Below are 23,147 nucleotides of genomic sequence, written 5' to 3'. Positions count from 1 at the left end.
TTTTTTTTTTTTTTTAAAGTTGGGTATTCATCCTTTTTTTTTTTTTTAAGATTTTTTTATTTATTTGACAGAGAGAGACAGTGAGAGAGGGAACACAAGCAGGGGGAGGGGAGAGGGAGAAGCAGGCTTCCCGCCGAGCAGAGAGCCCGATGCGGGGCTCAATCCCAGGACCCCGGGATCATGACCCGAGCCGAAGGCAGACACTTAACAACTGAGCCACCCAGGCGCCCCGAGAGAGAGAATCTTAAGCAGGCTCCATGACCAGTCTGAAGCCCAACAAGGGTCTCAATCTCATGACCCTGAGATCATGACCTGAGCCAAAATCAAGAGTCAGACGTTTAACCAACTGAGCTACTCAGACATCCCTTTTCTTTTTTTTTTTTAATTTTTATTTTAAGTAGGCTCCACACCTAACATGGGGTTTGAACTCACCACCCTGAGATCAAGAGTCATATGTTCTACCGACTGAGCCAGCCGGGTGCCCCTAAATTTTTCTAATACTACAAAAGAACAAAAAATATAAACATATGTAATTATATACTATATATTAAATGCATTCCATATTACATAATGTATTTTATATCATCCATATATTTACACTTAAGTTCAATGAAGAGAACTTGCTAGTCCAGATACAAAGAGCATTACCCACAACTCATCACTGCTGAAGAAGTATACAGATCAATGGCACAGAACGGGGTCAATAAACCAAAAACCGTATCTGGTGAAAGTAAATCATCAAGTATTTGGGAAAGCTATTTAATACATGGCTAAACTGCTTGGAGATTTATTTGAAATAGTAGGGGTAAATTTCTTGCTCTCATCTTAGAATTAAATAACACACTCTATCTTAACATAAAAATGTCAAATCTGCCATGTAAAAATGCTAGGGTATATTTTTATAAATTTGTTTTGATACATCATTACTATGCATGGCCCAAATCAGAGGCCATTTTATTTCATTAACATGAAAGTAGAGATAAATACAGATGTACCAGAAATTAATTAAACTTAAATACAAAGAAGTTATTTAACTATGTAGATTATAAAGGAGGACAATATTAAGCACGACCTCACTATGGATATTAATCATTTAGATAATGGATTTTTAAAATGCTGGCAGTGTAGGGATGCCCAGGTGGCTCAGTTGTTAAGCATCTGCCTTTGGCTCAGGTTATGGTCCCAGGGTCCTGGGATCGAGCCCCGCATCGGGCTCCCTGCTCCGCGGGAAGTCTGCTTCTCCCTCTCCCACTCCCCCTGCTTGTGTTCCCTCTCTCGCTGTGTCTCTCTCTGTCAAATAAGTAAATAAAATCTTAAAAAAAAAAAACACACAGAAAAAAAAATAAAGGTCTATGGGCGCCTGGCTGCCTCATTCGGTGGAGCATGTGACTCTTGATCTCGGGGTGGTGAGTTTGAGCCCCACATTGGGTGTGGAACCTACTTTAAAAAAAGAAAGGTCTCAAATCAAGGATCTCAGCTTCCACCTTTAGAAACCAGAAAAAGAGAAATGAAATCCAGGGAAAGCAGAAGAAAATAATAAAGATAAAATAAAAATGAATGCAATAGAAAATGAAGAACTCTAGAGAAAATTAGTGAAACCCAAGGCTTTAAGATCAATAAATTGATGAACCTCTATCCAAACTGATCATACAAAAAAGAGGGGAATACACAAATTTCCAATGTCAGAAATGTTAGAAGTGACATCACTACAGATTCTATAGGTATTAAAAGAATAATGAGGGAATACTATGAAGCCCTTTATGACAATAAATTGTCAAATGTGATTTAATGTAATGACAACTACTGACATGTATTGCCAAAAAAGTCTTATTTCTGTAAATCCTAAATTGCATGTCTCCAAAAACATGAAAAGTGAAGAGGCTTTAAAAATGCAATTGAGGTAAAAATGGGTTATAAAATCATACCAGATTAGATATCATATAAACCTTTGAATATTCTCCACTCAGGTTTTTGACATCTTTAAATTTTCAGGCTATTTGAAAGGATTCCGAATATTAAGTCATGTTTGATCAATTATGGTTTGTGATAGAGAATGAAAAATATGTAAAATTTAAATCACAGGGATTTGATCCAAAATACAATCTGAGCAAATTAATATGTTATAGTTGAACATAATCGAGCATCATTTTTGTTTGCAATTTTCTGCTCATTACGAACATGCCTTCTGAGTTTATTATTTTTTAATCCTGTCTGTTCCTATACATTACAGCATTTTTTTTGGTTAACCCAACTGATTAATATCAGTACCAGGAGATTATTGATAGTTTCCTCTTTTAAATATTCCATATTTAAATATTTTCTTTAAGTTTCATTTTAATTTGCTTGTGGCATATTAGTAATTTCACTATTATTTCAGTTTTAATTAAGTGTCCTCTGGTCTGTGCTATACGTAGTAATGATTTGCCCTATTCCACATTGTAAATATATAGCAGGATATTTTAGATCGAGTATATTATTTTCTAAAACTCTGATGTACCAGGTAAAAACTTACCTCTGTGTTTCAATTAAATACTCAAATATTTTAATGCCGTATGTTCACTAAATTTTCTTTTTTCTCCATCTATCACCTGTCACTTGTCACTTATCTATCTCTCACTTATCTATCATCCATCTAGCTAGCTAGCTATCCATCCATCTAGCCATCATCTATCACCAATCGTTTGTTTCACAGGCTCCCTGTTCTCTACCATTGAAATAATCCTCAATTTTTTGTCTTTTTTTTTTTTTCTGAGTGTAGTTGACACACAATGTTACATTAGTTTCAGGTGTGTGGACAAGTCTGTATGTTATGCTGTGCTTACTACAACTGTAGCTATTGTCTGTCACTGTACAACATTGTTACCTTATCAGTGACTATATTCCCTATGCTGCCTTTTATTCCTGTGACTTATTTATTCCATAGCTGGAAGCCTCTACCTCCCCCTCCCTTCACCCATTTGGCATAAAAACTTGTTAATATATTTTGTTTGTCAGGGCCAATTCTCTTCATTGAATACTTTACATTTTATTTATTAATTAGAAATATTTTGTAATTACTAGCGGGATTTTGGAAAAATTGCTATTCAACTGGTATTACATTACATAAGGTATTTTGTGAATTGAATTATTTGCAGAATTTCTATTTCAGTCTGCAGTGTTTCTTTACTGTTATTTCATCCTGATTCTAATATATTAAAAGTTCTTAATTTTGCTTCAATATCCTTTACACAAACATAGATTTAATGTTGTTTTGCTAAATTTCTATTAACTTTGCACAAGATAATTTTTCTTAAATCTTTTTTTTTTTAAAGAGACTATTTCCTACAGACAGGAAATGTGTTGATTTACAGTGGTATCTCTAGCACATTTCTGTGTCCTGGACTATGTTATAAATCTAATATATTTTAGTGATTCTCTTGTGTTTCTCAAGGAAACAACTACTTCAGCTTTCAGGCTTGGACATTTAAATCTTGATTTACAGTGAATTGACCCCACCAGGAAATTAGTGAGTCAATTTGGCAGCATTTGATGTGGCTGTCTTGATCCTAATCAGTTTGAGAATATCCCCATGTTTCATTGTCCAATATGAATATTTGGTTCATTTCAGAAGAAGGAAAAGTTCTTCATAGGAAAGTCTATCCTTAAAATGTTTTTGAATTTGGTATTTTTTCCAGTTATTTTAGTTTGGGTATACACATCTTTATCTAAGATTGAATATGCTCTTATCTGCTGCCCAGAAGATTTCCTCCGTGGGAAGTCCTTAGCTCTGTTCATGTCTGCAAATCCCCTTTTGCCATGTAAGGTAACATATCCACAGTTCTGGGGATTAGAGTGTGCACGTATCATCAGTCTGCCTACCACAGGAGGTATCTTACAACAATCTGACTCATTGGTGTTTTTGAAAAAATGTAATTGTTAAGATATTTGAATAACTAGCTGAGTTTAGAAGCTCTTCTATCTTTGGCAGTTTTTACCTTCTCCAGGCCTTTCTGGACACAGAATTACTTTGAGTTTCCTGCTGTTGGGAGGACAATTATCAGTATTTTAAGATAAAAGATTTAAAAATGAAAGAGTATAATATATATCACCTTAAAGTGAAACAAAAATATCACATCAATGGAATAAAATTATTGATGGAAAGAAAAGCTTTTGAAAGCTGCTATATAATGGAAATATCTAGTATATATGAAAGTAAATAGTGTAAAAAAATCCGTGGATGAATAACGAGTGTCAACAATTAAATACCAGCACACGGTCATTTTGTCTCTACTCCTCCCATGTTACCCTTAATAGAGTATTTTACAGAAAAAACCACAAAACTTAGATATACCATTACACGCCACAGTAAATAGTCACAAGTGTACCTTCAAACAATGGAATTATTTCACTGGGAGGACGTAAGTATGTTTTTCACACCTACCAGAATAACAATAATTCAGTAATATCATTGAATAGTCAGGGTTCACACTCTCCTAATTTTCTTCCAAAAATTCTTTTAAAGAGTTGGTTTGTTTGAATCAGGATCCCAACATTGTATCCACATAAAGTTTAGGGTTTTTTTGTCTTTGAAGTTTCTTGTAACTAAGGTGTCTCTTCCCTTTTCTCCCTTCCTGCTCTCATTTTTTGAGGATAAAAATGGATCGTTTGTCTTGAATGATTTCAAACATCCTGCTAGTTTATTGTATCATGTTGACGTGGTTTAACACATATCCCCATATGCCCTATAAATATAAACTCGATGTAATTCAGGTTCAGGTTTGTCCAGGACTCTTCATATGCAGTGCAGTTGTCTCCTTATTGCCTCCTTCCCGGGGGTGCCATGCCAGCTGTTTTCCTTTCCGTGCTGTGAAGTTTGATCAGAGGTACACGTGCTGTTAATCAGTTTCCTACCAGCCTTCATCCGCTGGTTTCCGCTACTGCGGATGATCACTGCCTGGATGAAGTACTTCATGTGATGCGCCAGAAAGTTGATATTCTAATGCTATTACTGTTTCTGCATTTAGTACCTGGAATTATTTTATACAGAAGAACTGTCCCTCATCATCTATTTGGCTGCCCTGAAATATAGTCTGTTCAGCAAAGATAGAAGAAATGATTGACTCTTTCTATTTATCCATTTTAAGAAAAATGGAATTGGTTCCTTAACATCATCCCATCATTGTGGAGTGAGAACCTCTTCAAGATGAAAGCTGTGTCACATTAAAATGTCACCAGCTGGGGCGCCTGGGTGAGCGGTTAAGCGGTTAAGCATTTGCTTTCGGCTCAGATCATGATCCCGGGGTCCTGGAACCCAGCCCCGCATCAGACTCTCTGCTCAGCAGGCAGCATGAGGATGCTTATAAAATTCAACTGTGCTCAGATTCCTATGACTGCTGTTAAAATTTGTGTGCTGTGAAGTTAATACCATGGGTTCTGTCAAGTTGGAATTAAGGCTTATTTTACTCACTCAGACTGGAGTGGGCATCCTGGGAAACTCCTTACTCCTCTGTCTTTATAACTTCGCTTTACTTACTAAAGACAAGGTGACACACACAGACTTGATTCTCAACCAAGTGGTCTTGGCAAACTCCGTGCCTCTTTTCTCTAACAGTGTACCTCAGACAATGGCAGCTCTGGAATGGAAATCTTTCCTGGATGATGCTGGATGTAAATTTGTCTTCTATTTTCACCAAGTGGCCAGAGGGGTTTCCCTCAGCACCACCTGCCTCCTCAGTGGTTTCCAGGCCATTAAACTTGGCCCCAGTATCTCTAGGTGGGGCTGGAGCTCAGAATGAGATCCCCAAAGTTTCTGCTGTTCCTTCTGCTGGATTGTGCAACTCCTGGTAAACATCCTAATTTCTACAAGAGTGATTGGCCTAACAAATGACAAAAATAGAAGTGTAGAAACAAGCAAGGGATACTGTTCCTGGCTCATGCCAGACAGATCTGTGGCCTCCCTTCTTGGAGTCACTATGTTCTTCATTGATGTTACATGTTTAGGGCTCTTGATATTCACCAGCAGCATCATGCTCTTTGTTCTGCTCAAGCACATGCAGTGGGTGCAACACATTCATATCAACAGCCTTTTCCTCAGGTCTTCTCATGAGGCCAGAACCACCTGCACCATCCTCATTCTGGTGAGCTCCTTTGTCTCTTTTTATTTTCTCTCTTCTTCACTTTCTCTTTCTTTACTCATAATTGTGAACCAAGCCAGTGACTAGTCCTTACCTCTGGTCATAGCTTTATGTTTTCCCACATTCAGCCCCTTTGTGCTCATCAGTAGTGATGTCCATGTCTCTCAGTTCTGCTATGCCCATTCTCTATACAGCTTGTTGGCCCAGCCCCTTTATATCCTTACTCAAAGTTACATTCCCATTGACGCCTTCTCTGGGCAAATCCATACATAAACAGAACCACGTGACCTTCCCTGTCTCATTCCCTCATTATTATGCTTCATTTTTTTTAATAGGTAGGTTTACCATTTTATTTTATTTTTAAAATTTTATCTTATCTTTAAGTAGGCTCCACTCCCAGCATGGAGCCCAATGCAGGGCTTGAACTCACAACCCTGAGATCAAGACCTGAGCTGAAATCAAGAGTTGGACACTTAACCGACTGAGCCATCCAGGCTCCCCTAATATGTTTTTTATTTATTTTTTTAAGTAGCCTCCAGCCCAAGGTAGATATAGCATTTTTTTTTAAGATTTTATTTATTTATTTGAGAGAGAAAGAATGAGAGACAGAGAGCACGAGAGGGAAGAGGGCAGAGGGAGAAGCAGACCCCTGATGCTGAGCAGGGAGCCCGATGTGGGACTCGATCCCGGGACTCCAGGATCATGACCTGAGCCGAAGGCAGTTGCTTAACCAACTGAGCCACCCAGGCGCCCGATATAGCATTTTTTAAAAGATTTTTTGTTTATTTATTTGAGAGAGAATGAGAGAGAGTGAGAGAGCACATGAGAGGGGGGAGGGTCAGAGAGAGAAGCAGACTCCCCGCTGAGCAGGTAGCCTGATGCTGGACTCAATCCTGGGACTCCAGGATCATGACCTGAGCTGAAGGCAGTCGCTTAACTAACTGAGCCACCCAGGCACCCCTAGATATAGCAATTTTGTTTGCACTCTGGATTTATTCTTCACAGGGGGAAGTGTTTATGAATATCATCTCTCATGCTGCAACCCTTGCACAGAAAGTCTTACAAATAGCAAAGTCTTACAAGTAGCAAATACATATGTTTAATGAATTCTGTCATTTGCAAAAATGGCTCATTTTATATAAGAAGTAATAGTGGATTCATATATAACACCACGTATACTGACAGAGTCCAGCTGCTCTAAGAATAAATTTAAAACTAAAACTAATTTTTAAAAATGCTAGGAGCATAATTTTGTTACTAGATAATTAATTTAAAAATCCATGAGGTGCCTGGGTGGCTCAGTCAGTTAAGCATCTGCCTTCAGCTCAGATCGTGATCCTGGGGTCCTGGGATCAAGCCCCTACATTGGGGCTCCCTACTCAGTGGGGAGCCTACTTCTCCCTCTGCCCACCTCCACCCCCCTCATTCTAATAAATAAATAAAATCTTTTTTAAAAAATCCAGAGAAAGTAAAAAATCTTAATTAAAATTGATAAATATAGTTAATATTTCCAATTAAAGATTTCCATTTCATAAAACTCAGGACAGGCAAAGTTTAGATATCAATGAGAGAAAAAGCAAACAACTACAATGAAAAAATAAGGAAAGCAATTTGACTTTAAGAGATTTACTGAATCAGGCATGTGGGCCTTTTCTGGAATCATGGATTTGTTCTATACCTTGATTGGGAAGTTGTTTCATGGGTAAATGCATTTGTCAGTCCTCAAATTGTACAGTTATTTGTGTATTCCCAAGGGTTGGTGGAGGGAGGTGGGTGATGGATATTAAGGAGGGCACTTGTTATGATAAGCACTGGGTGGTATGTGCAAATGATGAACCACTGAACTCTACTCCTGAAACCAATATTGAACTGTATGTCAACTAACTAGAATTTAAATTTTAAATAAAAGGAAAAAAAAAGTTTAAAACACTGGGGCACCTGGCTGGCTCAGTTGGTAGAGCATGTAACTCTTGATCTTGGGGTCATGAGTTCTAGTCCCATGTTGGGTGTGGAGCCTACTTTAAAAAAGCTTAAAACATTTCCTGAACTTCAGTGGTTTTGGTTCTGTCATGGCATGGGTAGCATCTATGAACATAAACTCTGAAGTCAGGGGCTCCTGGGTGGCTCAGTTGTTTAAGCGTCCAACTCTTGGGTTTCAGCTCAGGTCATGATCTCAGGGTTGTGAGATCGAGCCCCTTGTGGGGCTCCACAATCAGCCAGGAGTCTACTTGAGATTCTCTCCCTTTCCCTCTTCCTCCCCCTCTGCCCCTCTCCCCACTCACACTCTCTCTCAAATAAATAAAATATTTTTTAAAAAGTACACTCTAGGGGCACCTGGGTGGCTCAGTCATTAAGCGTCTGCCTTCGGCTCAGGTCATGATCCCAGGGTCCTGGAATCGAGCCCCGCATCGGGCTCCCTGCTCCGCGGGAAGCCTGCTTCTCCCTCTCCCACTCCCCCTGTTTGTGTTCCCTCTCTTGCTGTGTCTCTCTGTCAAATAAATAAATAAAATCTTTAAAAAAAAAAAAAGAAAGTACACTCTAGGGTCGCCTAGGTGGCTCAGTCGTTAAGCATCTGCCTTCGGCTCAGGTCATGATCCCAGAGTCCTGGGATCGAGCCCCGCATCAGGCTCCTGCTCAGCGGGAAGCCTGCTTCTCCCTCTCCCACTCCCCCTGCTTGTGTTTCCTCTCTCGCTGTCTCTGTCAAATAAATAAATTTTTTAAAAATCTTAAAGAAAAACAATAAAGTACACTCTATGTAGTCAAAAGGTGGCCTAGAAGCAATGGTTAACATGTGCCCTTCAGCACACCCCGTACCCAGTTCTTGATTTCTCAATGCTGGTCTCTACCAAAAAGAAGAAAACCTCCTTGAAGAAAAGACTGATTCCTGGTAGGATAAGGAAAGTTATAAGATGAAACTGCAATCTCTTTTGTACCAGAAAGTTGTGCCCACAGTGTGACGGTGATGTTAAAAGGGACAAAGAAGCAAGCTGGAAGGAGCTCCCCTGAGCCCAACCTGGGAAGATTTAAGCATCACAATGAATGGCCCACTTATATATTTAAGTGTGCATTATTCCATACTGACATATATTAATAAAAAATGAGTGAACAATCCGTTGGGAAACTTACTTCCCAAGTAGAATGCCAACTAATAAATGTGGGAAGACTGTTGGGATTTGAAAATCATCAGTGGTGGCTAAAACTATGGGGTGAAATACTGATGTGGATCAGTATATTCACGCAGTTTCAAAACATCTTCTGAATAATTACATACTAAAAATAAAGGGAAATAAAACAACAGGCCCAACATGGAGTCCCTTATGTTAAGCCCTATGTCACCAAACCAAGACTTCATTACAGTTTGGCTCTCCCAAAAATGGAACCATAAACCATCAGGATCTCCTGATCAGCACTAGTCAGGTACTTTGCCTGATGGACTCCAGCCATCTCCTGAAGGAAAGTGACCTTGTAGGAACCAACCCACTTTTTGCCTGGGATGACTTCTTTGTCCCAACTTCCTTCTCCATTATAAGAGTATTTCATTTTGTTTTTTAAGATTTTATTTATTTGACAGAGAGACAGCAAGAGAGGTAACACAGCAGGGGGGGTGGGAGAGGGAGAAGCAGGATTCCCGCCGAGCAGGGAGCCCGATGCGGGGCTCGATCCCAGGACTCTGGGATCATGACCTGAGCCGAATGCAGACACTTAACAACTGAGCCACCCCGGCGCCCCAAAAGTATTTCATTTTGTACAGCTCCTTGGAGTTCCCTTCTATCTGCCAGATTAGATGCTGCCCGATTTGAATCAATTTTTGCTCAAATAAACTCTTAAATGTTACAAAAAATAAAGGGAAATAGTAATTCTTAAGTCAAGAACACAAACATACAGAAGTGACTGAAGTTACTATCCGTATTGGTAAACATGGACACCATGTGCCTCCTGATATGAAGTACTATGAAATATACAGTATCACTTCTGTGATTTCAGTGTAAACAATGCAAAAGGAAAATATCATTAGGAAACATCAGAGAAACAGATGGAAATTCTACAAAATTCATGACCTGTCATATCCAAGGAACTCAAAGGCTAATTAACTTTCATTAAAGGAGTGGAGAGCAATGACAAGATGCCTCATGCCGTTCTGGGTTTGGTCATGGACCCCTAAAGACACCAAGGGGCAATATTAGGACAAATGGTAATATTTGAACATGCCCTGTGGATTACATAATAGTATTTTACCAATACTGAATTTCCTGATTATGATAATATTCTGATAATATAACATGCACTGAAGCATTCACTTGTACAGAGGCAATATATTTACCCATTAATTCAGATTGTTCAGAAACCCACATATGCACATGTATGCGGGGAGAGACTAATAAAACAAAAGATGCAAAACAAACAATTGTTTAATCTGGGTAGAATTTATACAAGAGTATTTTGTACTATTCTTGTACTTACTGTAAGTTTAAAGCTGAAAAATTTAAAAATTCAAAAATCAATACGTTTTACCACTTCATACAAAATGGTGTCATAATCAACTCAGATGATGCATAAAATATAATTTGATGCTAATTCACCCATTCTTTGGCTTTAAAAAAAAAAAAACCCACAAAGTATAGAATGGATTTTCCTTAAACATTGAAAAAATTCTACAACACACACCATACATATGATGTTAATATTTCACCCAAGATCAGAGACAAAAGAAAAATAATTGGGATCTCCTGGCCTTCAACATTACGGAAACTATCTAGTGTTGTATGGCAAGAAAAAATGTATACGTATGTGCATTAGAAAGGAAGAAATAGATTGTTCTTTCACCTCTTTAAAATACATGCCAGACACATCATCCGTACCAGCCCTAATGCGAACAGTCTTAATGTTGGGACTCCTCCCTCTCCTGTGTTTTTCTTCACCGCTGTCCTGCTTTTCTCTTTTCCACAGAACCTATTCCCTTCTAACATGCTATGGAAGTTAGGAACATTGCTGTTTTCTCACCCAGAATGTAGGTTCTAGGAGGGCAAAATTCTTTTGTTTTGTGCATTTCATATACCTAAAAGAGTCCAAGACTCACATAAGATATACAATAAATGATTTTTTGGAGCACTAAATGTCACCTTTTGTGACATTTGTAAGAATCCACTCTGCTACTTATCCTAACTTTACTAATTCACTACCACCCTCCCTTCAGGCTCAGTACCCTGAGTGCACTCAAGAATGGAGAAGAATCCTATTTTGGAGACAAAATTTTCAAGGTGATTAAGAATCCAACAAAGCCATGTGCTCAATTTCCTTCTCTTTTTAGATTTCAGTGTACTCTGCTCACCTACACTAGGCATTAAACTCCCTCCCTGCTCAAGGACAGGATTCCCATCTCAGTCACCCAGGTGCCCTACTCCTCACAGTGTGCCCAGAACACACTAGTGGTCATGTAGATGAAGGATGGAGGTCTCAGGAGAACCCTGCTGAGCACAGCAGCAAGTGTATAGTAGGACCTGGCACTGAACATATTAAGACTGTATGGAAAAACCTTGAAGTTGAGGGAACAAATCCTCCGATGTCCTTCATCTAGTGGAAAATGCATCACTCCTGCTTTGGGACAAACTGGGGTCAGCATCCCAGGCATGCAAAGGAGAACCTTTGATGAAAACCAAGATGCTTCCAGAGGGGGTTTCTCCAACTCTCTTGAACTCAAGGCTCAGTCACAAGTACAACCACAGCTACGATACACCCTCCAGAGAGAGGACAGAAGAGGGCAGGGGGCTTTGAGTCAACTCTCCTTTCTGAAGGACAGGAAACTATGCACACTATCCAAACAAAAGCTCTTATTAACTCATCAAGAAGTGCAGTCGTACTATGTGCACCACAAAAAAGGCGCATGCCCACTATGAAAATGTGAACTGTGTAGTCTTTTAAAAGGCGCTGAGGAAAGCTCCAAGTGAGGAAATGATCACTTTCTATTTTTCTGTACATTTTTAACCCATTAACATTATCTTGTGTACCTTGAAAACTAGTCTTGAAGGGAAGTCCACAGGATGAATGTAAAATGACCACAGCCAATGCGGGCACACAGGGCATGGTAAGTCCATGGTGGCAACTGTGAGGCCCACACAAACCCGACACCCACACGTACACAACCAGAATCTCCTGTTCAAATCCCTGGCACTTCATTTATTTATTTTTTTACATCATCGTTTATTTATTGCTAACATGAATTCAAAGCAAGTATGCAATTGCCTTTATACTAAGAGGAAATCAGGAAATCCAGACACAATTGCCACCATCAAATCTTAATCTTCAGAGAACAGCATCGGCACGAGGTTGGCCTGAAGACACCGAGATGCCACCAGTTTTGAGGTGTTCCATACTTAAGTAGTGTAGGCACTGCCGTCACTTCCAGGTTTCTTCTGAAGTCATTATTTGGATCTTTCCGATCAGGTTTCTCTCCCACTTGGCAGTAGATGAACACACATCCTTCACTAATACGCTTCAGCCCCTCTCATACGACCGGTTCAGCCCGCACGCAGTCAGGGCAGCAGCTCTTCCCCCCAGCGTCCTTAGAGCCAGTGAAGTAGGCGAAGATGGTCTTGTCATGGTGCTGCTCCACGGCCCGGCAGAACTCCTCCAAGCCGGACATGCTCACCTCCTCGCAGCCTGCCATCGGGAGGGCTCGCCGCACTCGGCCGGCAGGGGCCCCAGGAGGCGTGGCCACGGGCTGGCACTTTATTTTGAAACAAAACTTCACACAACCATTTGTAAGATCAGACAATGAGAATACTGTGTTTGTTTTTCTGGGCTTATCATGAATTTACCTCAGCAGAGTGTTTTATTTCACTGGTTTTAGCAGTAATTCAACCCCTAGAAAGCTGTGGAGGGGGACTTGAGAATGCACAGTCCTCTACATGGGATTAACCTGTGAAACCCCAAGAATAGGAAGGAATTAGGCCCCAACTGAGAAGACCACACCCATACCATCAGGGGAAAAATACAGAAAACAAAAGAGCAGAATGGAATCAAAAAGTGAGGGAGAACATCAGGCATTCAAAAACCACACAAACAAGGAGTTTTACTTAAAAATATCAAAGCCTTAAACAGTCTGGAGGGAGCATGTTTTAATGTGGCTGTTGTATGCAGATCCTTCAGACAACATCAGAAGCAAGTGGCATGTGATGTTATTTTCAGAATTCTAACTTCTTCTAAGTTCAAGTATCTCATGACTCAGCCTTCATATTTCTCACACAGAATGATGCTCCTTGTGGGTAGAGATGTGGAACAAGGCTTCCAGCAAACGTCTGTAGAGCTGTCCTCACTGTCCAAGCTTCCGGACACAGGACAGCAGTGAACACACATAAAAACAAAGGGCTGAGACCCTTTCTCTCAAACATTCCCCCACCAAAATAATAAAACTGATGAAAAACTAATAGGTTTGGCAGGGAAATCTGAAAGAGTTTGTGAAGACATTTGTTTTTTCAGTTTAGAGTCTAGGTTTCCATCCCCTTCTTTTTATTCTTCTTTTAAAAATAATGCTAAGATGGCTTTCTAAGTGTCAACCAAGGAGCAGATCGGTGGCCAGAGGTCTTTGTAAGTGCACAGTACCCACTGTCCGTCTCCCACATGCTTCTCATGGGCACATTAAGGCCCACGCTGTGTCCCATTCCATCTGACTCTTGACATAACAGTAAGCGCTGACCTGTCCACAGGTTTTCTCACAGCAATGACATCGATGTGGTTCCTGATCATTACGAATTCTCAGATGGTAAGTAAGAGTCTTCTTCTGGCTAAAGATTCCTCAGTAGTTGCGTTCAGAATGTGTTTCCCCAGGGCTTTCTCTGATGTTGACAGAGGCGGACCCATGGGTGACCTGCCTTCTTGAAATTCTCTCCGGTATGAATCCAATGATGAGTGGGGGCAGAGCAGTGGCTGGAGGCTTTCTCGTGTTCACTGCATCACAGGCCTCATCTCCAGTGTGACTACTCATGTGTTTGAAGAGCCAACAAAAATTCTTCACACTGAAAGGGTTTTGGTTTTTGTTTTTCTTCCTCCAGTGTGGATCCCCTTATGAAGGACAAAAGAGGAGCAGGAGCAGTGGGTGAAGGCCTTTCTCCATTCACGGCACTGAGAGGGCTTCGCTCAAGTGTGAACCCGCTGGTGCTGCAGGAGGTGTGACCTGCGTTTGAAGGCCTTCCCACACTCCAGACACTTGTATGGCGTCTCCCCCGTGTGGATGATGGAGTGCTGAATGAGGTACGTGCTCCGATGAAAGGCTTTCCCACACTGGGCACACTCATAGGGCTTCTCCCCAGTGTGAATCCGCTGGTGCTGCATGAGTTCTGAGCTGCATCTGAAGGCCTTCCCACACTCCATGCAGTCGTAGGGCTTTTCTCCAGTGTGGATGATGTAGTGCTGAATCAGGTGTGCTCTGTTGCTGAATGATTTCTCACATTCTTTGCACTCAAAGGGTTTTTCTCCGGTGTGGGTCCTGTTATGCCGAATAAAAGTAGAGCGGTGGGTGAAGGCCTTTCGACACTGACTACACTCGTAGGGCTTCTCTCCAGTGTGAATCGGATGGTGCTGCATGAGGTAGGACCTGCGTTTGAAGGCCTTCCCACACTCCATGCACTTGTATGGTTTCTCCCCGGTGTGAATGAGGTAGTGCCGAATAAGGGTTGAGCTCTGGCTAAAGGCTTTCCCACATGCATTGCATTCATAGGGCTTCATTCCAGTGTGAACCCGCTGATGTCGAACAAGGTACCACTTCCGGTTAAAACCTTTCCCACACTGCTTGCATTTGTAGAGATTATTCCCTGCATGAATCATGTGGCCTTTACCTGGTCCCTGTGGGTCACATTCACGGAGAACGTGTCCCTGAGAGTGCAGACTATCATCTGTCCCCAAACCGTCATCTTCAAGGCTCATTCTCCCAAGATGGGTCTCCTTTTGAGCATCTGTCCCAGGCTTCAATTGACCTTTCTGCATTTCCAAAAGCCCTTCCCAATCCCTGGCGTGCGCCAACCTGGAGTCCCTTGAAGATCCCTGAGTCAGGCTTCCCTGGAGCAAGGCTCCCTCAGACAAAACCAGCTGAGAAGTGCTTGGGTCCCTGGTCTGAAGTTTTGCATTGTCACCTGCAGAGAAGCCAACACAGAGAGGGGAACTTTTAGTGACTCAATACAGAAGAAACAAATTCAACACTTCAGTGGGAAAGTGAGGATGAAACAGTACCCTGGGATTGCTGTGTTCCACAGCTCTGTATCCTCGGTTTCCAATGACTGTCTCTGGTCCTTGTATCCTTGACACCATTAAAGGGAAAATCCAGAGGACAGGCTGGACCAGGTAACCGAGGATCTGGAGTGGAGACCCCTCCTCACAGTCCAGAGGAGAGGAGGGAGGACATAACACTGTCTGTGGGGTATTTGCTTCAAGAATTGATGTCTCTTGGTGTTAAGAGAGTACACAGAAGTGGCACCGAACAGGACTGGGATGAAAAAGAGGTCATCTTCCCAGAAGTGTCCCATGAGCTAGGTCCTAATGGAGAATCAGAATTGCCAGAGAGAGAAAGAGGAAGGGAGCACTGGGTTGGAATGGGAGGAGCAAGCATGAGTAGAGTCACTCTTGGAGAGTGCTGAACAATTAAAGGAAGAAAGGGCCCCAGATGCCTGGTGAAGCCAACAATGAAGTGGGATCACCATAAAAGGAAGAGAATTAAGACTGAAGAAGAGGGATGGAGGGACACTCAGGGACAAATGGTATAAAAGACAAGCTTCTGCTCTGCTGGGAGGCATCATGTCGTGGTTAAGAGGGCTCTGGAGCCAGAAAGCCATTGGTCCAGTCCTGCCTCTACCAAGTGAGTGATCTTGAACAGGCTACTTTTTTCTTCAAAGCATGATTTCCTCATCTGAGAGACTAGGAGACTCCATCTCATTCATGTTCTCCATGAATGTGACCAAGAGGTCACTAAGAGTTTCACAGAGAAGTTCAGAGGCACTCGTTCCTTGCATGCTGAAGGCTCCCACGACTCCACCTGACCAGCTGTCCCCTCCTACCTGAGCAGGTGCTACGTGAGAGGCCTCTCTTTCCTGTCCATAGCTCCTGCCCGTGCTCCAGTAGATGGGTCAACTCTGGTTTGGGAACCGGATGCCCTGTTGATGGAGAAAGAAATAGGTCATGGTGTATGAGAAGAAAGCAGTATCTCCATCCCCTCTGGGACTTCATGGCAGGGACAAGAACTGAATGAAGCTGTGGAGAAAATGCTGACCTATGACCTGGAAACCAACTGCACAAATCCCATTCTTGGGCTGCAACTGCCATAGAGGGTGGTGCTGTCTGTCCAGACAACATCAGTGTCCTTGAACCTCATCGACAGAAGCCAATCCTACTCAGGGGCACACCACTTTCACACACAGCCATGAGACCCTGGGAAGGGGAGCCCCTCCTTCCAGAAGGGATTCTGTAATTAATCTAAGTCACTGTTCTCAAACACCCTGTACTTCAGAACCACTTAGGGATGCTTGATTCCAACCTCAAACCAAAGGAAACAAAACTGCTTGAGGTGAGGCCTAGCCAACAGTATTTCTGGGCTCTCCCTAGGGAATTCTCTCTTCCAGAGAGAACTAAAAACTGCCAGGGAAGAAACTGGTGAATGGCATCTCTGATCACTGGTAATCTGAAAGAGGCAGGTAACCTGAGCTGAAGACAAAGCCTTTATTCCAATGTGAGGGGAGGCTGAACAAGGGGGCTGCTTCCTCAGTCCTGGCTGCAGCACCCCACAGGCCCAAAAGGGAGCCAGCCTGAGGAACAGGGAGATGCCTGGTCCAGGGAGAGGAGCAGAGAGAACCTTCACATCCCTGAGGATAGAACTAGGTGGCTGCAGCCTTCAAGCTGGGGGCCAGCCCCACCCTGGGGCGTCTCATCAGGTGAGATGGGAGATTTCCTTCAGGGGAAGCCGGTGTCAAGCTTGCTTTTTTGTTCCGTGCAGCCGGACACAGCTCAACAGACAGGTGGCTTCTGTACAGAATTTCAAGGACTGAGGCACCAGGACCCACTGAAGTCTATCAACTAGCAGATTCTGATCCTCAGCCCAGGACTCATTCGGACAAGTCTCGGTAACAGTCACCGATGTGTCCTACATGCCTGGCCCGGAGCTCAGGGAGGGGCAGGAGAAAAGGTGAACCAGACGTTCCTTTGGCTCTGCCAGGAGTTGAGCCCCCTCTCACCTCAGGGCCTCTTCTTGTACTGGTTCCTCCACCTGGAACCCCTCCTCCACCTCCCCTCCAAGCTTCAAGGCTCAGTTCCAATGTCACTTCCTGAGATGCCTTTTTTGAAGCACCCATGATGGATTATGACCACCTGGCTACATACTCCTAAGGTCCCCTAATATTTCTATGTATGACTCATCACAATTCATCTAAGAATTGACGTCTGCCTTCCCACCTGAACTCAGAGTGAACGGTCTGCATTCTCACACACACGGTGCCATTGTCACTGATGGCTTCTCTTTAACCGGCCCCACTTTTAATTTTTGTTATGTATTTTGTTCTAAAAGGGAACTCTGTTTTGCTCTGGTAAATGAGCAAAGTCAAGTTCACTCTCCACAAATGGCAGGTTACCATCAAAACACAACAACGAGATCAAAGTAATGCCATCAGAGCCCTAGCAAGTTCATGTAGATAGTTCAGGACTGTGAGCTACAAGTTGTCCCTTCTGTTGAAGAGAAAAATTACCCACAATTAGGGCACATGAAATACTCAGCACTCTTCTGAGACTTTCTCTTGACACCAGTCAGCCTTCCAGACCGAGGAGGTTAAAGGACTGGCTTTCTCAAGGTGTCCACCTCTGGCATTTTGTGCCATTCCTGTGCACTTTCTAAAGCATCTCCTACCTCAGTGGAGGACTGTGACCCAGGCCTCAGAAGAACAGGTGATGATCATGGAGACACCAGGGGTCTTTTTATAGCTACTACATTGTTTAGGAAGATCCCACAGGGGGCACTGATGACAAATGCCATATGGGGATCTGCCTGACTCACCCTCTCTCCTGAGAACAGCCCATCACTCACAGCCCTGCTAACTGGGCCCTGGACGCCTGACCCAACCAGGCTCCTATGCAGTCTGGAATATGGAGGTCAGACGGCAGCTTGAGCATGCTGGGTATTGGGGTGAGGGTTTGTGTTCAGAAGGAGGTTGTTTCTATTCCAATGATCCCTGACGGAGACCTGATGGAGGGAGGCCAGGTAGGAAGAGAAGGAACCAGAAAACTGCAGGGTCTTCAGGGAAGAGGGAAGATAGCTGCTGTGACCTTCTTGATCAGCCAGGAATCAAGAAGGCTGGGTTACCCCACAGGGATGAGAGGTGAGCCCTTACCCAGTGAGACCAGAAGCCCACAAGTCTCCAGCATCACTTCCTGGTACAGGACCCTCTGGTCCAGGTCCAGCTGTCCCCACTCTTCCTGGGTGAAGGTCACAGCCACATCCTTGAAGGTAACCAAAACCTGGAAAGTCAAACAGAGGTAATGATGTTGGCCTTGTGCTGTTGGATGGGGTCAGAACCCTGTAACTCAGTCTCTGGTCAAGATGTAGAGAGACCCAGGCCTGCATCACTGAGGTCTCCTGAGGGCAGAGCTCTGTGCTGGGCTCAAGGGGGAGAGAGATGCAGCCTTTGGACATAATGCAATTATGGCTGAGAGAAGAACCTCCCCTGGGAAGCCGCTGGAGATGACAGACAGCAGCATTCCCATGAGGATGGTGGGTGCAGACAATAGGTGACCTGGGACATCAGAGGAACAGGGAAAATGATCATGATGATAATTCCAACAATGAGAACTGCAGCAATAGCAGCCGAGTCTCCTTGGTGCTCCCCATGTGGCCGCCCCAGCTGAGGGCTTCACACACTGAGATAAAGTGATTAAAAATCCCCTATTCTGGAGCCAGACTCCCAGGGACCAAATTAAGACTCTTGAATCTGACACTTGCCAGCTGTGACCATGGGGCGGACATCCCATCATTTCTCTAAGCCTTGATTTCCACATCAGTACAATAATCCTTCCTACTTCACCAGGCAGTTCCGATAAGTAAAGAGAAAATGTTCACATGGAAAACAGTGGAGTGCCTGGCCTGGAATGTGTTCAATGTATTTTGTGACTTTTACTAATCCTCCCACAGCCCATGAGGTCAATGCCACCATTACCTCCAGCAGCCTGAGGCTCAGGCAGCTCTAGAAAGTTGCCCACAATCTCACATTTAAGGAGCAGAGACAGGATCTGAACACCCAGCAAAAGATGACAGAATTACCAGAAAATAGGCAGGTGGGGGCCAGGGGCACCTTAACTAGAAATAAAACAGCCAGGAAAGGCTATTCTAAGCGGTGGCATGGATACACAGGAGGAATACGGACAGACAGCCCTGCAGGGACCTGGGGACAGGGCCTGGGATGGAAGTGCAAGGGCAAAGGCTGCAGAATGGGAAGGAGTTTGACAAGTTCAGTACCACCCAGCTGGGTGCAGTGAGCAAGGGAAGAAGGGAAAGGGAGCACTGAGGTAAGTCTCAGGGGCAGACGGAGCAGGGCCCTGAGGGCCACGGTGAGGGCTGTGTGCATTTAATACAAGTATGATGGGAGCCCCTGAGGGGGAGACCCATTCACTCATTCAACCATTTATTGAGTACCTTTTACAAGCCTAGGCCGTTCTAGGTCTTGGCATAGGGCAGCAACAGGCGCTCACGATCCAGGGCTGGAAACATCCTAAACAAGCAACTAAAATCAGCAAGACAATGTCAGAGGGCCCTAAAGATTCCAAAGACAAGAAAACAGAGCAAGGAGACGACTTGTAGTCCACTTTACATGGGGCAACATGGAGGCCGTCTTTCAGGCTGGCACACTGGAGTGGGTCTGAAATAAAGTGAGGGAGGGAGCCATGTGGATGGGAGTCAGACGAGTGCTGACAATGATCAAGGCTAATGAAGAGGGTACTCGAGGTGACTGCTGGGGACTTACCCGGACCCCCTTGTGCGTTTGTGTCCAAAGGGACACCAACACTCCTGAACACTATCATCACTGACCGTTTGAATGGACTCACGTTTCAAATCTAACGGAATGTCTTAAACAAGAAAATAGATCCACTACTGTCAGGGGAAAGTCAGTTCCATTTGCTGTCAACGGAAAGATAAATCCTTGGCCTTCCTGGCTGCCAGCCTGCCCTTCCGCCTTTTCTGCCCTAGCACAGCAACAAGTCCAAAAACCTACTGCCTCTCCTCCACCCCAGCCCTTAGCTTTAAAGGCCAGAGGCCAGGACGGGGCAGGGCCAGACTCCCGCCGTGCTGAGCCCAGACCAACAGGCTCAGGAGGCATCTCCGAGGACAGAGCTCCCAGAGCGATGCTCCCGGGACCCTGCTGGACACCGGGGACACACACCACCCACAGATCCCTCTAGTTCCCTCAACCCAGGACGAGGAACTGTCAGTACTCCTCTGTTTTACACCCGAGAACACGCAAGTCCAGCGCAGCGGGGGGACTCGCTCAAGGTCACGGCCTCGGGAAGGGGCGCGGCCGGAACCCACAGGGGGGTCTTGGGACTGCGGGTCGGGACACACGGTGGGGGGAGGGGGGGTGTAGAAGCCACTCCTGACCCTTCCACACAGCATCCCACCGGTTGCCAGAAATGGGCGCTACCCCACGCAGCCCCCGACCTGCCTTCCGGAGCCGAGAGGGACGCACCCCGAGCGCCGAGAGACAGCGGCAGGGGTGCGGCGAGGCGCAGGGTCACAGGGCACTGCCGCCCCGCACGCCCACTCACCTGCGCCGGGTCCACGGGCGGCGCCATCGGGCCGCGGGGACAGCAGGGCCGCACGAGGCCGCCGCGGGGCTCCCGCGGGCTTAGCCGGCCGTCGCCCAGGTTCCACGGAGATGCGGGCGAAGCCCCTCGCCTCCGTTCCCCGCTCCGGCCCGACGAGCCACCGGGAGCTCACCCGCACGCACCCACCCGTCACGTCACAGCATACGCCCACCCGCGACACCGGAAGTCCCGCCCCCGCCAGCGGGGGCCCAGCAACGCCCCTTCGTGCGGCACAGCCTTCTGGGTAATGTAGTTTTTGTCCTGCCTCCGGCCCAACGAGGAATCCTCTGCTCTTTCTAGGAGCCAAGGACCCAGCGTCCAGGACAGGGACACTGGGAAAGGGTGTACAGAGGCTCCAAAGAAGAAGGGGGCAGCATCGGGTACTCCTACAGGGGACGCACCGAAATTTCCCAAAGTGCGTTTTCTGTATCTTTTTATTTTAGAAGTTTCTAATGGAGCAAGCTGTATTGTAAAATTTTTATTTATTTATTTATTTATTTATTTATTTATTTATTTATTTATTTATTTATTTTTAAGATTATTTATTTATTTATTTATTTGACAGAGAGACACAGCGAGAGAGGGAACACAAGCAGGGGGAGTGGGAGAGGGAGAAGCGGGCTTCTCGTGGAGCAGGGAGCCTGATGCGGGGCTCGATCCCAGGAACCTGGGATCATGACCTGAGCCGAAGGCAGACGCTTAACGACTGAGCCACCCAGGCGCCCATAAATTTTTTTTTAAAGATTCTATTTATTTATTTGACACAGAGAGACACAGCGAGAGAGGGAACACAAGCAGGGGGAGTAGGAGAGGGAGAAGCAGGCATCCCACTGAGCAGGGAGCGGGATGGGGAGCTGGGTCCCACCTGAGCAGAAGGCAGACGCTTAAGGACTGAGCCACCCAGGTGCCCCTGTATTGTAAATTTTTAAAACCACATTTTCCTGCTGCCTCAACATCCTACAAACCGGCTGTGAGCACCCCATCCACGTGACCGGGTATACCAGTGTGATAACAAGGTTAGTCCCCTATACAAATTCCTTTTCTTGTCCTTCCCTGTGATCTAGTGACATTCCAGTGTATTAATGAAATTCTCTCACGTCATTTGTCTGTGCACCCACCTTGACTCCCAATAATGACACTTGCCTACGGGTCCTTACTCTGTCTGTGGGCTCCATCCAGTTCCCTGGCTCCATCTGGCCTCCCATCTGGCCTCTTGTATGGGGTAGCCGTCTTCTAGGAGCTGTGAATGTAATGAATCCTTTAATTTCATATGCCACTGAGAGTATAATTTACACAGCCTTGTTGTAGTGTTGCTTAAAGACTCCACAAGGGGGACTTATTCCTGCATTCACTGTATGAGGGAGTAACACAAGATATCATAATGTTATATCATAGTGTCACTTAGGTACAAAGTACCTTCACTCAGAGCTTCAAACTAATAAACATTATCTTGTTGCTCTTCAAATAGACTGAAGCTTTAGAGTCAACTTTGTGAGTTGGCTCAGGGTCAAGAGAGAAAAGACTTCACACAAGCCATTACTGGGATATTGGAGAGGAAAATGTTGTGTGTCCCTGAAACAGGTAGAGAATAGTGAAAAATTTGTTTTCTGTAAGATTTTAAATAAGTTTATGAAGTTCCTTCAAATTTTATGTGGAATAAATAAGATAGATTTAATTTACCTAAAATGAGAAGTTTGACATAAATTATAATTTTAAGATTATTATTATCCAAGTGTCTTTATATTTATTCTGCCCTTTCTATTAAAAATTATTCCCTTAAACTAAGGCAATATATTATAGATTCCATTCAGCAGAACAGGAATCCAAAGAAAAACCTGAATGTACACACTGCAATGTTAGTCATGAAATGCATGCTTTCCGTAGTTGGCAACCAACAAATATTATTGCTCTTCAACTATATGTTGATCAAAGCTTCAGTCATTTTTGTGGGCTTTGGTATGTGCAGTCAAGGGACAAGGAAGAAAGAATTCAGCTAGGGTCACGGCAAGGGAAATGTCAGAAGGAAACAGATGGGGTGCCTGGGTGGCTCAGTCAGTTAAGCATCCAACTCTTGATTTCTGCTCAGGTCATCGTCTCAGGGTTGTGAGATTGAACCCCACATTGGGTTCTGCACTGGGCGTGGAGCCTGCTTAAGATTCTCTCTCTCCCTTCCCCTCTGCCCCTACCTCCCTAAAAAAAGAAGAAGCAGCA

The 23,147-nt window shown here is 44.2% G+C and overlaps 2 protein-coding genes and 1 pseudogene across 5 annotated transcripts in view; 1 reads left to right on the top strand and 2 right to left on the bottom strand.

The window, feature by feature from the left end:
* LOC116622027 (zinc finger protein 256-like) overlaps positions 1-14,244 on the top strand; it is a 47,730-nt gene extending 33,486 nt beyond the window's left edge. For 2 of the 3 annotated variants that reach the window (XR_004297504.1, XR_004297503.1), the window contains exon 3: positions 14,162-14,244. The gene's annotated coding sequence lies outside the window, so the exon portion shown is untranslated. The remainder of the gene's footprint in view (positions 1-14,161) is intronic. The other variant, XR_004297505.1, reaches the window with a different exon arrangement.
* ZNF550 (zinc finger protein 550) lies at positions 12,389-21,180 on the bottom strand. 2 transcript variants are annotated; one of them, XM_032388169.1, is made up of 4 exons: positions 20,898-21,180; positions 18,473-18,599; positions 16,157-16,252; positions 12,389-15,238 (listed from the first exon to the last, which is right to left on the bottom strand). In XM_032388169.1, the coding sequence occupies exons 1-4, from the start codon at positions 20,922-20,924 to the stop codon at positions 14,247-14,249; spliced, it is 1,242 nt and encodes a 413-aa protein (XP_032244060.1). In that variant the 5' UTR covers positions 20,925-21,180; the 3' UTR covers positions 12,389-14,246. The 2 variants fall into 2 exon arrangements, with proteins under 2 accessions (XP_032244060.1, XP_032244059.1); XM_032388168.1 differs by lacking the exons at positions 18,473-18,599; positions 20,898-21,180 and having other exon boundaries at positions 16,157-17,082.
* Positions 12,407-12,798, bottom strand: LOC116622054 (annotated as a pseudogene).
* Positions 21,181-23,147: the final 1,967 nt, after the last annotated feature.

This window comes from Phoca vitulina, unplaced genomic scaffold (genome assembly GCF_004348235.1).
Source record: "Phoca vitulina isolate PV1807 unplaced genomic scaffold, GSC_HSeal_1.0 scaffold52, whole genome shotgun sequence".
Lineage (NCBI taxonomy): Eukaryota > Metazoa > Chordata > Mammalia > Carnivora > Phocidae > Phoca > Phoca vitulina.
This window is presented reverse-complemented; position numbering and strand designations above follow the sequence as displayed.

Bases quoted from the DNA above. Each gene is read 5' to 3' on its own strand.
- ZNF550 (XM_032388168.1), bottom strand. From the start codon at position 16,451: ATGTTGTCTGGACAGACAGCACCACCCTCTATGGCAGTTGCAGCCCAA. The intron at 15,239-16,156 runs GTAGGAGGGGAC...GCTTCTCTGCAG, and splicing joins CTCACGTAGCACCTGCTCAG to GTGACAATGCAAAACTTCAG.